The sequence below is a fragment of the Halichoerus grypus genome, chromosome 8, assembly GCF_964656455.1.
Source record: "Halichoerus grypus chromosome 8, mHalGry1.hap1.1, whole genome shotgun sequence".
Taxonomy (NCBI): domain Eukaryota; kingdom Metazoa; phylum Chordata; class Mammalia; order Carnivora; family Phocidae; genus Halichoerus; species Halichoerus grypus.
In genome coordinates this window covers 4,052,412-4,067,400 of record NC_135719.1, presented here as the reverse complement: position 1 = coordinate 4,067,400, position 14,989 = coordinate 4,052,412, and the positions used below count along the sequence as shown (strand labels likewise).

At 44.9% G+C, this 14,989-nt stretch overlaps 2 protein-coding genes across 2 annotated transcripts in view; both read right to left on the bottom strand.

Annotated features, from left to right (window-relative positions):
- Nucleotides 1-1,226: 1,226 nt before the first annotated feature.
- On the bottom strand, nt 1,227-6,681 carry C8H15orf40 (chromosome 8 C15orf40 homolog). Its single transcript, XM_036068713.2, has 4 exons — nt 6,515-6,681; nt 5,740-5,866; nt 3,647-3,774; nt 1,227-2,127 (listed from the first exon to the last, which is right to left on the bottom strand). Exons 1-4 carry the CDS (start codon nt 6,626-6,628, stop codon nt 2,032-2,034), a joined length of 465 nt encoding a protein of 154 aa, XP_035924606.1. The 5' UTR covers nt 6,629-6,681; the 3' UTR covers nt 1,227-2,031.
- Nucleotides 6,682-7,791: 1,110 nt separating this feature from the next.
- The window catches only part of BTBD1 (BTB domain containing 1), a 42,701-nt gene continuing 35,503 nt past the window's right edge, over nt 7,792-14,989 (bottom strand). Inside the window, exons 6-8 of the mRNA XM_078078825.1 lie at nt 13,560-13,647; nt 10,126-10,272; nt 7,792-9,657 (exon numbers count right to left, since the gene is read on the bottom strand). Coding sequence (XP_077934951.1) covers nt 9,499-9,657; nt 10,126-10,272; nt 13,560-13,647 — 394 coding nt within the window. The 3' untranslated portion in view covers nt 7,792-9,498. The remainder of the gene's footprint in view (nt 9,658-10,125; nt 10,273-13,559; nt 13,648-14,989) is intronic.

The window sequence follows — 14,989 nt, the reverse complement described above, 5'->3', positions numbered from 1 at the left end:
AAGATCAGCGTGTGACACTGGTAGGCGCTACAGAAGACGTTTCCTACGAGTACTGCTCGCTTCAAGGAATTATCAGTCCCTTCAGATTCTGTGTGGCTTTCTGCTGTTGAATTATGGTGCCACCTCTTGGATGTAAATTGAAAATCTAGCTTCTTAAAATTTTTAGTCTCTAGTCACATGCATTTTAGAAAATCTATGGGGGGGGTCACAGTGTGTTTTTAAATTTATATTTTGCATTACAGTTAAGGAACTACTTAACCAAATCCCTTACTACAAATCCCTGGCTGGGGTGGGGGGGAGGGGGGATTCCTGGCAGCCCATAGCCCAGAGAAAACCTGCCTCCCGAAGTCTGAGTTTTTAGTTGTTTGGAACTTTAAACATTACAAAGGTGCCACCTACATCCTCTGGTTCTCTCCCCCCATTCCCTAGACACAAAGGAGTGGGGAGAAGCTAACAGCTTTTGGAAAATGCCAGAGCTCTTCTGAGTGGCCTCTTCCTGCTGCAGGGAGTGGTATGGGGATGTGAAGCCTAGAGCTGTTGCCTTTTTGCCTCCATGAAGGAAGTGGGCCTAAGGATGAAGCTGGCACTGCTAGCTAGCGTGAGGCAGGGGAAGGAAAGAAAGTGGGTCCTTTATGACATCGCTGAGCTGCTGCATCAGACTAACCCCTAAGTAAACCCTGCCTCTGGACTTTCCAGGTATTGGGCTAACAAATCCCTTTATTGTGTAAGCCAGATAGAGTTCGATTTCTGTTACTTGTCAAGGAAGGCATCCTAACAGTGATCCATGTAAAAAACCGTAAGTAAAATACCTTCAGAGCACACACTGAAATGTATGGGAAAAGAGTGGGAAAAGAGTAGGAAAAGTTCTGAAGCCAAGACCAGGTACAGCAGAAGCACTTCTGGAGGCGGTATGGCTTCGAGAAGAAGGCAGCTGAGCATAACTCGTGTTCTGCCGTTAGTATTAGCTGTGATCTTGGGTAATCCAAGTGACTCTTCTTGTCCTTGGTTCCTATCAACAGAATAGGAGTTGTACTAGATGGCAATTTCTCAGCTCTTTCATCATCAGTAATTTTTATTACTGGTCCTTCTTGGGGATTTTGTATTTTTAAACATTTTGTCTACCAATATATTTTCTCAGGTACTTAGACAAAAGCGCACCAACTACTTTGATTCTGATCAGCAAAGGTAATGAACTTATTTACCTGACCAAATCACTATAACTTGCATTGGATATTTAAAAACAAGGTATTTATTATTAGCTTTTGAAGCTTTAATGTAGATATGATTTCTGATAGGCTTTTACAAATACTGAAAGTAGCTTCCAGGCCCTCTTCTTTGAAGGATCTTTGGAGATTCATAGAACTACCACATTTGAAGACTGCACCATCCAATGAGGACAAAAATTCAGTGACTTCCCCAAAATAATTAACAGTAAATTACAAGTCCTGATTACTCTTATTTACTTTTTCACAAAATGCTCCATAGAGTTTTCAAAAGACACAAAAAGCATTTTTGTATTTAGATAAGCCTTTTAAAATATAAAGTAAGACCACAAAGCAGTGTGACAGGTTTTCTTCTGTCACTTGTAAACTCTAGAGAAGGCAATTCTCAGAACCCTAGAGTGCTGTGGAAACATCTTCATTTACAATCAGGATAAACTGCATCCAACCAGGAGCCCTGGCTTCTAGCTGCCATCCCGCATGGTGTGATCCTGAACAAGACTCTCAACTTCTGGATAGCAGAAGCCCCGTCACAGGATGCAAGGGGCTGACTGAGGTCGTCCTGAAGATCTCTTCCAGTTCTGTTATTTTGTAATGCAGTGAAATCGGACTAAATGTTCCAAACTGTTTGGATGTCAGAACCTACATCGAACATACAGTACTTTTAAAATTCCTACTTCTCTTTTGAGTCCTGTTCTTAATTTTTTTTTTTTATGTCTCCAGTGCACTGAAATACATTTTCCTACTTAACAGCCTCTTCATGAATAGCAGTTAAAAAGCTTCTCAAGGATGTACTTCTCATAACTTGCTTTTATTTTTTTTCAACTTGCTGCTTTAATTTCTCCAAGATCTCGTCTGCAGTTGTGGACACTAATAGCTTCACCACTTTTTCACGAGATTTACCACCCTGGACCAAAAGGAAAAAATGGTGTGAGGATGACTCACTGAGCATTCTAGTGCTACTAGAGAGAGCAGGGCTCGGCTGCGGCCATCAAAGCTGAGTCCTCGGGGCTGCGCTGGTGGGCTGCAGCTTTCCCGACAGCCGAGCTACCCGCGTTCTCCCGCTCATCTCTGGGTTTCTGGTCTAACCAGCAGCTGTATCCCTAGATTCCGCCGTACTACAAATGTTTACAACTCTCCAGGGTTTTTACCTTCATACATCAATTTCTGTAATAATAAAAACTGGCATTAAAATTTCAAAATGAATTGAGTCCAGATGTAGAATATCGTGTTTTTAAGTAACTTCCTTGTTTAAATTAAAAGTGAAAATTATTTTTTAAATTACCAAATTTGCAATTTTATATAAACTTTGTATAAAAACAATTCTAAATATAGAACTGCTGTTCTGTTACACATTTCTGAAAATTCAAAAAAAAAAAAAAAGCAAATGCTCTAATTCCACAACCAACTGAGCCAAGGGTTTCATTTTGAAACATCCTTTCAAGAAGGTAAAATCTGAGCCAGGGTCATCTATCGGGGTAGAAGAGCAGGAAGTGCCTTTCATGCCAATGTCAGAGCATGCGCACCGACAGAACCCGAAATGACCTGCCACAGGTGGAAGATACATCAAGGGAAGTGGTCTGATGGGAGAGATTTTTAGATGCAGCCTATTAACCAAAGACTCTGAATGCCAGCTAGAACCTGGATCTAGAGAGTATATCATTAGAAGCATGGTTGGGTCTCACTCCTGCAAATTCCATTTCAATAAGTCTTGAGGGACACCTGGGTGGCTCAGTCGTCAAGCGTCTGCCTTCAGCTCAGGTCATGATCCCAGGGTCCTGGGATCGAGCCCCGCATCGGGCTCCCTGCTCCGCGGGAAGCCTGCTTCTCTCTCTCCCACTCCTCCTGCTTGTGTTCCCTCTCTCGCTATGTCTCTCTCTGTCAAATAAATAAATAAAATCTTAAAAAAAAAAAAAAGTCTTGAGTGATGCCCAGGAATGTGTATTTTAGACATCATTCCCAGGTGATTTTGATACCCACCCCCAGAGCAAACCCATGATATTAATGACTTCACCTGGCCCTCTCTCTTCTTAATGAGCTTCTCCCAGGAGTCAGGATAACGTGGGGGACCAGAAACACGTTGATGGACTCACTAAGGGACCCCTTTCAGATTTGTTAGTATGGTGATGATTTGAAGGAAAAGACAGATAAAATCAGTCTGACAGCAGGTACAGGAATACATGTAGAAAGGAGAAAATGCTCGAAATGGTGGCAACTAAGAAATACATGTACAGAGCACGGTCAGAGTAAGGATCAAGGCAGTAGGAATGAAGGAGACTACATAGAATTCACACATTTTAGTGATTAAATGGATGAGAGTTTAAAAAGAAAACCTAGCTTTTCAATTACTTGGAAAAGAAAGAACCCATATTTATAAAATAATGACTGTGTAATCATCAAAGCTGTTTCCAGGGAGAGAGACCTACCTTATCCAAAACCACGTCACTCTTCCTGAGCTCCAGGACCTTGGAGAGGTACCGACAGAGCTCGGCATTAGCCTCTCCTTCCGACGGGGGGGCTGCTATGGCCACGCTCACAGCTTCCACTGTCACGTCTGCAATGAAATCAGCCTGGACTATATCCTTAGGAGCGAGGATACTCTGTAAAAGGGTCTGCATTTCCCTGGCACAGAGTGGGTTTTCCATCAACTACTGCATGAAGAAATGAGCGAGTAAACTACTCACACTTGAGGGAACATAAACATGATAAATACGCCTCTGCCGTTTCAGGAAAGAAATCCAGAGAAAACTGACATTTCCCCCATCCTGTGGACCAAGATGGGCCCAGAGTCCTGGGCGGTGTCCTGGGCCTCAAGCAACTGGAAACTGCCCGAGTGGTACAAAGAGCCCCAAGGCAGGATCAGGAGCTGGGTGTGAACGAGCCAGCTCCCGGTTCCGTCATTGGGAAAATGAGATTCAGCTCATGTGAAATGCCTCTTTTGGTTTTTAAAATGCAGCATTTAAACATTTACACAGCACTTGTATACACTAATTCGATGGCACACAAACATGTTTCAGGGACTTCACAAATATTAATGTGTTCAATCCTCACTACAGCTTTATGAAGAAGATATTAATGCCATTATGATCTCCAGTTGACAAATGAGGAAACAAATCCAGATGTGCCCAAGGGCACATGGCTATAAAGCTATGTTGTAAGTCAAAGTTAATTTGAATGCGTGCTTTGACATCCTGGGACAAAGAACATTGCTTTTGAAGAGTGCTCCTGCCTCCCCGGTCAATACAGCCTTTATAAAGTGCACCTGCCCCTAGTCCTCCACAGTTATTCGGAGTGAGAAATATTTACTCAAAGGAGTTTGCAAGTGAGCTTAAGCTGGTCCCCACCTGGGGTTACGCAGGCATTTTCACACACTTACACCTTGCCCGTGTGAATGACGTGGCCACAGAATCCACAAGCACAAAGTAGCACAACAACCCACCTCCTGTCCTGTCACCGACTGGGATTCTAAGGTGTGCCTTTGTCCGCATTTTAGTACCTTTCAAATCCAGATGTGCCTCACAATAGAGGGCAAAGAAAGTATTCACATGGATTTTGTCTTGCTGGTACACAGAATACTTGTGTACCTTCTAGTGGATGGCGTCTCAGATTTGATGACACGTGGTGTGCCGAGAGCGGACTGTCCACAGCGACTACTCAGAAGATGCTGGCCACGGTGGGTGCGGCCCACACACAGCCAAGCTAACTCGGCCACTAGCACAAACCACGTCCAGCACCCCAGTTCTGAGGTCTTGTTTTCAAAGTGTAAAAAGAAAAGGAATAAACAGCTTTGGAGGTGAAAAAGACCTTCACAGTATTTCAGATGAATGGTTCTCAAACTTTTTTCCCACCAAGAATACCGCCCCCCCACCTGCCCCCATACAAGTTCCCCTGGACTCCCAACATTCACAATAAATGCAAACAGTTACTCAGGAGCCCTGCCTGCTGCCCCCCACCCCGCCGTGCCCACCTAAGGGAGCCCTGAGGCACCTTCTGGGCTCCAGGGAATCGCCTGAAAGCCTCTTAGTCCAATATCCCATCCCACAGAGAAAAAGAACTGGGCCCAGAACAGTTTTGTATTGTTTTAACTTAAAACAAGTTTGCACAGGAGCTGAAGACCAGAGCTCTCAGATTCCAGGTTTTCTCTTCCTCCTTGGGTCATTAAACTCAACCAAAATGTCTCTTCTTTCTTTCTCCGACCAATGTCTCCACTTCTGAAATAAGGACAGACTAGTAATTCTAGGCTACATACACGTGTCCTTTCTAAAATACCGTATTTTTAAGGGAGAAAATATACAATGGCTTTTTCCTCGAACTTGGTATGCTTTAAATATCGTGTATTCACTTCGACACTGGATTGACCCCTTTACATTATTAGAATCTAGTAACCGGGGAAGCCTGTCATCGCAGATTCGAGAACCACACCGCCCGTACGGGATCAACTGGCAGCTAACAAGGCGAAGGGAGGGCGGAGGGACCCCCTGCCCCCGCCCATGACCCCCAGCTCAGCGTCCGCATGTACCTGTCACAGCGTTCTGTTTGGACCCGGGTTTGGCCCGGATGGCTATGGTGACACAGCCCTTAGGATCAACCGCCACAGCGCCTGGGGGAGGAAGGGGTCTCTCTGGCTCCTCGCTCTGGTTCTTACCCTAAAACGACAACAACGCCCGCACGGCCACGTCCCAGGCTGTGAGGCACGTCCCCGCACGCCTGCGCCTGCCACGGCTCCCTTGCACCTTTAAGACGAGCTCGTGGCGCTCAGGAATCTCTGGCCACCCGGAAAGGTCTCCCAAGTATTCCGAGTCAAGTCTCGCACGAGGCCCTCCGATCAGCCCAACCGAGTGCCAGTCTCCCGCGCCGGGAATTCGGGACCAGCCACCTCAGTGCCGGGAGCAGGGGCCACCTCTTACTCAGCCTGGCACCCCCGGCAGCACGAGCCGACAAACGTGTGCGCGCAGCTGGGCTGGGAGCGTGTGTGCTGGGGGAGAGGAAGCGACGGCGGCCGCACCGAAGGCCTGCTCCGGGGACGGAAGCGGCCGCCCACCTCCGCGTCCAGGACCCCGGGCAGCGCGGCGGCAGGTGCGCAGAGGATGCGCACGGAGGGCGAGGGCGCGCGGCGCGCACCGAGCCTCCGACGCCGGGGGGCGCTGGCGCTACGGGCACCCTGCCGTCCGGACGGAGGCGGGGGCGGCAGAAGGCCGCGGGAGCCCCGGGTCTCGGCTGCGCTTCCCCGCCTGCGGGCCCCGCCTCTCCCGCGCGCCGCCCACCCTCCCCCTGCCACGGGGCTTGCCACTGGCCTTGTTCGTCGCACCAGCTTTCTTGGGCATCTCGGCGCCTGAGGCGAGCCGGGCAGAGGCTCCGGCCCCGCGTCTCGACAGGAGCTGCCTCAGCCTGCCGCTCAGCCGCAGCATCCCCGCCGGGCAGCCGGGCGGAGGCGAACCGGCGCCGGAAGAGCGCTCCGCGCCTGCGCACGCGGGCGGGAGCGGCCCCGCAGGCCCGCGTCTCCGCTCCGGCCCCAGGGCGACCCCTCCCGGCCGGCGGGAGCATGACCCCCCATCCTGGAAAGTAGCCCGGGGACTGGGATGGAGAGCTGGGCTTGAATCCTGTAGGGACGGCCCCCAACCACAGCCCCCCACACCCCAGGGAGGAAGGCTGTGTTACGCTGGTCTTCTTTCCTCCTGGGAACAAAGGACTGCAGCGAGCCGCAAGGCGGGCACAGGGCCAGGTGTCGGCCGGCTCCTGCTGCCCACCAGCGGGTGCGGACGCTGCTCCCCATGGCCCATAGGTGGATGTGCAGCGTCGTGCAGCCTCAGCCCTCGGGCACATTCCACCTGTTGTGCCAGGCGCCGAGGATTCCACAATGTAAAAGGAGAGGAGATGATATTCTGATGTGCGATGTGGCAGGAGGTGAAACTGGAGGTGGGCAGAAGCGAGGGACTGGCGCTTGGAGAAAAGATCACACTGGCTGCCGCGTGGCCAGCAGAGCAGAGGCGGGGAGACCTGCCGCTCAGATGGAAGATGGTGGCCTGAGCCAGGATGATGGCAGTGGGCAGAGAGCGGAGAGTGCATCATCTCAGGGATATTCAGGAGCCGCAGCTTGGGAGGGAGACCTGGGTTTACATTCTGCCTCCCCCTGACGGACCTTTAGAAACATGAAATCTCTGCGTGGGAAGTGCGTTTTAGAACAGTACTTATAAACTCACACTGATGTGAGGCACAGATGAGAATGTGTCAGCTACTTAGTGCAGAGCCCGCAACACAGCGATCGTTCTGGTAGCTATTATTAACACCAAACAACCCTAACAGTAAATAACGAGAAGAGTCTTCATTCTCCCACCTCCTGAGATCAGAACAAGGGAGAAAAACCGGAGGCCACAAAAAAGGACGAAGCAGCAGACAGACGGCAGGAGTGATTACTGCTAAGGCAGCAGGAGCGAGGCACTCTTATTTTGTGTTGCATTACTTCCATAAATTAAAAATAAGGTTAAACCTCAATTAACTAGAATCCTTGTCCCAAAACAGTGTCTTATACTCAACTTCCAGGGGGGGAAAAAAAAGACAAATGACAAAAAAATAAAAGGATAATATTTATTTTTTAAAAAATTCCAGGGGATGTCCCGGATCAGTGAACAGTTCCGTTTCTTAGCCCTTCTATAGCTACCTTCAGTTACAATCATTGTTCAGTGCAACATACTTGAAAAGCATTTGAAATGCCTCAAATGTCAAAAAAACATTAACTTACTTACCCAGGGCATACCATACTTTGCAAGGTAGAAGTACTTTCCATAACAGTTACTACAGGGTATTTGCTGGTTAATCTTTAGTTAACCAGAACCACACACATTTCATCGATATTCCAGTTAACTGAGGTTTACATCCATAAGATACCAGGGATAGAAAAATGTCCTTTCTTCAGCAATTTTGAGACCTCTGCCACCAACACACCTCACTACCTTCTTAAAAATATAAAATGAAGTGCTATTTTAGATGAAAAAATTTTGTCCTAATTACTTTTAGAAAACCTCAATTCTTTTTAAGTTGTTACTTAAAAGAATTGTGATTTTTAACCATCTTCCAAAACTATTTGATATATCTTAAACTTAATTACACATAAGCTTTTTTTAACAAGATAATCACTTTTGAGGGAAAAAGAGAATGTTATTTATATAAAAATTTTGCTTTATAAAAAAGTATACAAATGTTTTTCTACCAGGTATACTTCCTATCCCCTCCTAATACAGCTGTACCTGTGACATGAGTGAGGTCATAAATATGAAACGTATCTTACTTCTTGGGTAGAACTGTGTAGGTGACAGAAAGTATACTTTTCAGGAGTGATTCTGTTGGTTCTCTTTAAAATTTCAAAGTAGTTGTTAGAAAGGTCAGTATTTTATTCAGTTTCTTGTTATGTAAGATTATGGCCCCAATGTGGAACTGACGCTGGTTGGCTGGTGGCCACCAGCAGCGCCATCTCAATCTCGGGCATTCTCAGGAGCATCCCCCATACAGACACACGAGGACAATGGTGCAGTTTAGTGATAAAGAATCCAGTCTTAGACTCTACCTTTAGATCCTCTGTTTATGTCACATTATTGTGAATCTGTACAAACTCCATTTATAGTTTAAAACTGTACTACGTAACACGACTATATACTATTATAAAATATCCTTTTTTGTAAATACATTGAGAATGTTCTTGGGCATTTATTAGGCCTACTTCTAGCAATATTCTGAATGCTAACAACCAGATACTTCAAAACTCCAAATATAAGGTCAGTTTTCTTAATTTTCTGAAATTAGTTATGTGAATTAATGGGAATTCTTTAGGAATACTGACCCATCTCATCTCATGTAACCTTCAGAACAGATAAGCCTGTTAAGTCCAACTCATCTAACCTTCACAACAGTTAAAACAACATCAACAACAAAACCAGCTGTCTGAAACAAGAATCTTTCTATAAAACTGTGGAAAGACCATGAGTCAGCTGATCTATGAAATTATACAAGATAAAGCTGAAAGACCTGTGCTTTGTTTTGTTTTTTTTAAATAGTTACGCCCAGTTCTCTTTTCCCCTAAGGTTATAAGAAAATGGAAAATCTGCTTTTAAACCATGCAGAGATTTAAATCAACATTCTTCATCTCTTCTAAGAAACTAAAATGTTTCTTATCTTAAAATTTTAAATATTCATGACACTCAAACTATTTTTTGTGGCCAGTCTTTTATGCCTTTGAGACTAGATGGTATGGTACTATTTAGCCAAGATGTATCAGAATGTTGAATTATGTATAAAATATTATTTCTGGTATTTGTCCATCTTCTATTGAAGTGCCATTATTATTGCCAGGGGAACTGAAAAAGAAAAAAACAGTCTTGCTGGCAGTAGGTGTCTCATGCACGACTTTCTTCAATCCTTTTGTGCCATAGTGGGAATCTGGACCCTAAATGAGAACAAAAGGTTCATTAGTAATTTTCATTTAATAAGCACTCAATTTAATGTGGTGTTTTAATTAATTAACAATCTATTTCATTATAGTTCTTATATGAAACTTTATGTTAAGCCATTTCATGAAAACTGAAGTTTTTGCTACAAAGCCAGTTAATGATTAAAAATACTGAATGTAGAAGTCAGCTTTTAGACAACAGTGAAATGGTTTTAAGAAAATAATTATTTTATCTTCTGTCAAACATTCAAACTCCTACTCAAGCAAAGGGCTACTTCTTGCGAGCTGTGCTGAGAAGCACTTCGTCGTCAAACCAGTGGAGAGCACTTGAACTCCCAGCTTCCTTCTTTCCCCTCTTCCTAAAGGCTTTATCGTCAGGGACTCTCAGCTTCTGTGGAAAACCACTCTGTAACATGCGAGAGGAAACCCCCCAGTTCACCCTGTGGAACATTCCGGAAGACTCACTTTGAGTGTCGCGCATGCTGTGTAGCACACGTTGGGCAGGATCTCTATGGGCTCTTTGAACATGACCCTGAATGTGTTAGCAGTCCCATCACAACTGAATCCAGTGTCATTTTGTCCCAGGGTTTGCTTTTTTTCATATTCAATGATCTGTAATTTTTCAAAGAGAAGTTACACTTGAGTTACATCAACTGAAGCCAGGTTTCACAGAAAGGAATACGGAGCCCCGAGCAATAGCGACTGCGTCTCTTGTGTAATTCTTCTGTACTTACCTCTAACCCCCAGAGATGTCTCTCATAGGCTGTCAGGGGCAGGGAGGATGCCAGCTAACTGGGGCTCGGCAGCAGGACAGAGGGGCTTCCACGGAAGACACACGGCTCGGGTTACTGGTTTTTAGAGCCCCTGGATTTTAGATACTGAGGAAAATGGGCCTTTACTCCTTGCTAGCCTGTGTCTTGCCACTAGAAAATTCTCACAGCATTTCCTACGTCTGAATGTTATTTACTGAAATTAAAATGACCTGAAATGCAATATTCAGGTACACAGATAGGGAAAATGTGAAAATCCTGTGTTTTCAATTTAGTTCCATAATCTGTGCCAGGCACAGAAGGACACACTCTCAAGGAGCTTCTAGTCACTAGACGTGTGTGCAGTGACGATTCAGTATGGCGCTTGCAGTAAGAGCTACACGTAGGGTGAAGCTGCTCAGTGGAGGAGAATTTCATTTTGTCAGCAAGGGGTGAGGCTGCACAGAGGAGAATTTTAAAAGCTCCAGAGCTTACCAGGTTACAAAGGTCCGTGCGAGGGAACAGCACATGCACAGGCTGAGGCTCAAAGACCTGCCTTTTCATTTACATCTGATAAAAACAGGAGAGTGGTCATCTCTGCAGGGATAGTGACTGGAAAGATCACAAGGGGACTCCCGGGGCACTCTAATGCCCTGTTTCCTGATCTGGCCGCTGGCTGCACAAGTGTGTTCAGTGTGTGAAAAGCGAGCCACATGTACCATTAGAAATATGTGTACTTTTCTGAATGTTTATCACAGTTCCATAAAAAACTTAAAACTGGGGCGCCTGGGTGGCTCAGTCGGTTAAGCGTCTGCCTTCGGCTCAGGTCATGATCCCGGGGTCCTGGGATCGAGCCCCGCATCGGGCTCCCTGCTCAGCAGGAAGCCTGCTTTTCCCTCTGCCTCTCTCCCTGCTTGTGCTCTCTCTCTCTGTCAAGTAAATAAATAAAATCTTTAAAACAAAACAACACCACGTCACACTGCGGCATGCTGGTGTCCTGGGGCCAAGCAGCAAGCCCCAGGGTCCGGCGGTAGCAGTCTAATCCTCAACACACCGCGGCACTTCTCTGAGCCCCAGTTTTATTGTTTCACTTGGGGGAAAACTTGCTTTGCCTTCTTCCTAAGGCTGCTGTGCGAATCCCATTAGCAATTCCAGCAACGCCCGCGACAGAGCCCGTGGCAAGTACTTCGCACGCATCCCCCCTCACAAGGCTGTACGGTGGGCCCCACGGCCGACGCCGCACACATGGAGACCGAGGCTGGGGACACTATGTAACCTGCCCACCATCACAGCTCGAGGGCGTGGAGCTGAGACTCAGACCAGGACGGTCCACCTGGCGGTGGATCTGGAGGGTGTGTGACGCTAGCCACGGGGGAAGAAAGTAAAGACAAGTCCTATTTCTCATTTTACTCAGAGTTTTAATATTTTTCCATTTCAATGTAATACCTACATCCCTGATGCCCTCTCTCAGGCCTGAGGATTATACAACAGCCTGTTTAAGTGGGTTCACGGATCCTACTGGGATAGGATCTTAATACTCCTTATAAAGTGAAGTGGGGAGTTATCATGAAAAGCTTTTATACCCCTCAGAGGTTTGCTGTGGTTTTACTGCATTTAACACAATAAAAATAAAATTTTCTAACCTTTAAAATCTTTCAAACAATTTCAATGCATTTGGAACCTATTTGTTAAAAATATTAAAAATATCACTTTCTGGGGCTCCTGGGTGGTGAAGTCGGTTAAGTGCCTGCCTTCAGCTCAGGTCATAGTCCTAGGGTCCTGGGATCGAGCCCCATGTCAGGCTCCCTGTTCAACAGAGTCTGCTTCTCCCTCTGCCCCTCCCCCTGCTCATGTTCTCTCCCTCAAATAAATAAAATCTTAAAAAAAAAAAGTCACTTTCTAATTGGTTTGTAAGAGTGACAAATTGACATGACTGATGTAAATTTATCAGCTGATTTCGTTTTTTTAAGTATTTATTTATTTATTCTCTACACCTGAGGGGCTCAAACGCATAGCTCCAAGATCAAGAGGTGCATACTCTTCTGAGTGAGCCAGCCAGGGGTCCATCAGCTAAATTATTTTTAATACTTATTTGTTTATTCGAGAGAGAGAGAATGAGCGGGAAGGACAGAGAGAGAGGGAGAATCCCAAGCAGACTCCACACTGAGCGCAGAGCCCAACATGGGGCTCCATCTCACGACCCAAGCCAAAACAGAGTCGGGGGCCTAACTGACTGCACCACCCAGGCGCCCCAGCTGAATTACAATGTAACTTTAGCAGACAGGATTAGACAATGAGCATAATGTCATGAGCAGAGATAATAATGCGATTCTTCCATTTGAAGCAAGGGATCTTTGTGCGGTAGTGAGGAATCTCTTTCAACTGTCATCAGATCAAACCTTTGAATTGTTCCGTATTTTGAAAACTCATGATGTATTTTGAACATAAAGTTCACCAAGGTTTTTACTATTAAAACTAATATATTAATAACATTTTAGAGAAAGTTATTTTCTACAGATAAAAGTTTTCACTGTTTACTTCCTTTTCTCATTTCTATATTTTGTGTTTTAACTTATGCATAATATCAAAGTACAGTATCACATGTGCATAGTTTGTAAATACAAATCCAGCGTAGATGTGTTTCGAAAACAATTTTACTAACTGGGGTGTGTAATCACAATAGTGGGAGAACACTGGTTTACTGGAAGGGAATGTGAGAGGTATTTGACTTTCTTCCGGATTAAGAACTGAGGTGGAGCAGATCTAAAGCATGAGGCAGGGTCTAGTCAGACAATCAGGAATCAGAAGGTGTTCATAGTTTTGAGAAATTAAACAGTTCCAAGCCCTGGAGTTCGAAGTGCCTTGGAAAAAGCCAGTGGATGTTTTAAGACAGCCGATGCACAGCAGGAAATGACCGACAGAAGTGTTCCCTGGAGAAAGGAGAGCTCCTTCTACGCTAATGCTTCTGTGAAGGACCCCAGGACCCCAATTCTCTGAAACCACTCTTGATCGGTTGTAAAACAGAACTCTCTAGGCTTTCTGATACCTTTGATAATTATATTGAAATCTGGATTTTGTCAAAATGAGATCTTATTGTAAAATTACGTTTGTTATATTTCCAGATTATATACAGTGAGGAAGAAAGTGTACCTGTATGTTCACTTGATAATCCGTGGGACCATGAATAGATCCATATAAACCAAATCCGACTATAGAGATTCTTCTATTAACTGTGAACCTGAGAATGAAATCAAATACAAAGTAATACACATAATTCAATAAGTATTCATATTCTGAAGGCTTTTAAAACTTTTAAGTGTTACCTGGAATAACTAATTTTGCTCATAAAAAGGAAAACTGTCATAAATTTGATATCCTTGGAGGTGTTATCTGTTTACCAAAAAACTCTTTCTAAATTTTAACTTAATGCTAACTTAAGTAGAATTTGTTTTCTGTACTATACATTTTTGAGAGTCAAAGGAAATTATTTAACCTAAACACCCACTTTTGTTGTAATGATAATTTTAATGATGTATTAGTCCAAATATGTTTGCCCATCTCCCTCATGAACACAAATTTGTCAGCCATTAGGACCGAAACCCAGCAGCCCAAACTAGAACAATTTCTCAGCTTGATGAATGCTTACAGCCTGTCAGATTTAGATCTGGGGCCTGGCACCAGGGAAATAATGGTCAACAAGCTAGTCTTCCCACACTGCACCTGTAGCCAAATGGAGGTCGCTAGTAACAGGCAAGTAAGCAAAGGAATCAATCAGTAATTCCAGGCTGTGATCAGAGCTGTGAAGGAAGCGGCTGCCATAACAGAACACAGTGTGCAGCGCAGGGTCAGGGCCTGATTTACGCAGGTGGATCAGAATGAGATCTCATACTGCAACAATTAGCAAGTCCAGTTTGGTCGTAACAGTTAAGAAACAGACCCACCTTACTCCATTTTATGAATGTACAAAAACTGACAGCAAGCACAAGTAGCACTGAGAGACCGTATGATCAGCGAGCATCTGTGACATAAAGCAGGGGCCCTCAGCCTCCTCAGTAGCAACGTCAATGCTCACTACTCCGGCACACTGAGCACCAGTACACCGAGTCCTTCCTGGGCCGGGTGCTGGGCTTCAAGATTTTACATCAATTATTTCCTTTAATCATCGTAACAGCTCTATAAACTCAACAACGCAGTACTGTTTTTATTATCCTCCGTGTTGACAGTTGAAGAAACTGAGGTTTAGAGAAATTAACTTGCCTGGGTCACAAAGTGTGGCATGGCTGGGACACGACTGCAGGTCTGCTTGGGCCAAAACGCCCATGCTCTTACCCACTACAGTCCAGTGCCAGGACTGCCTTAAGAGTTTTAAATATATCATTCATAATACGGGTTTTTTCTTATTTTAAAAAAGTAATATATTCTCTGTAAAAAAAAAAAAATTAGAAAATGCAGCTAAACAAACAAGGACAATTTTAAAGCATCTCTAAATCTACTATCCAGAGATAGCCCCCATTTATCCTTTGGTGCATTCTCTTTTCAGACTTTAAGTTCTATTTTTTAACAATGGGAAAATAAGACTT

Bases quoted from the DNA above. Each gene is read 5' to 3' on its own strand.
- C8H15orf40 (XM_036068713.2), bottom strand. From the start codon at position 6,628: ATGCTGCGGCTGAGCGGCAGGCTGAGGCAGCTCCTGTCGAGACGCGGG. The intron at 5,867-6,514 runs GCCAGTGGCAAG...TTGTCGTTTTAG, and splicing joins AAGCTGGTGCGACGAACAAG to GGTAAGAACCAGAGCGAGGA. The intron at 3,775-5,739 runs GTACATGCGGAC...ATTTCATTGCAG, and splicing joins CAAACAGAACGCTGTGACAG to ACGTGACAGTGGAAGCTGTG.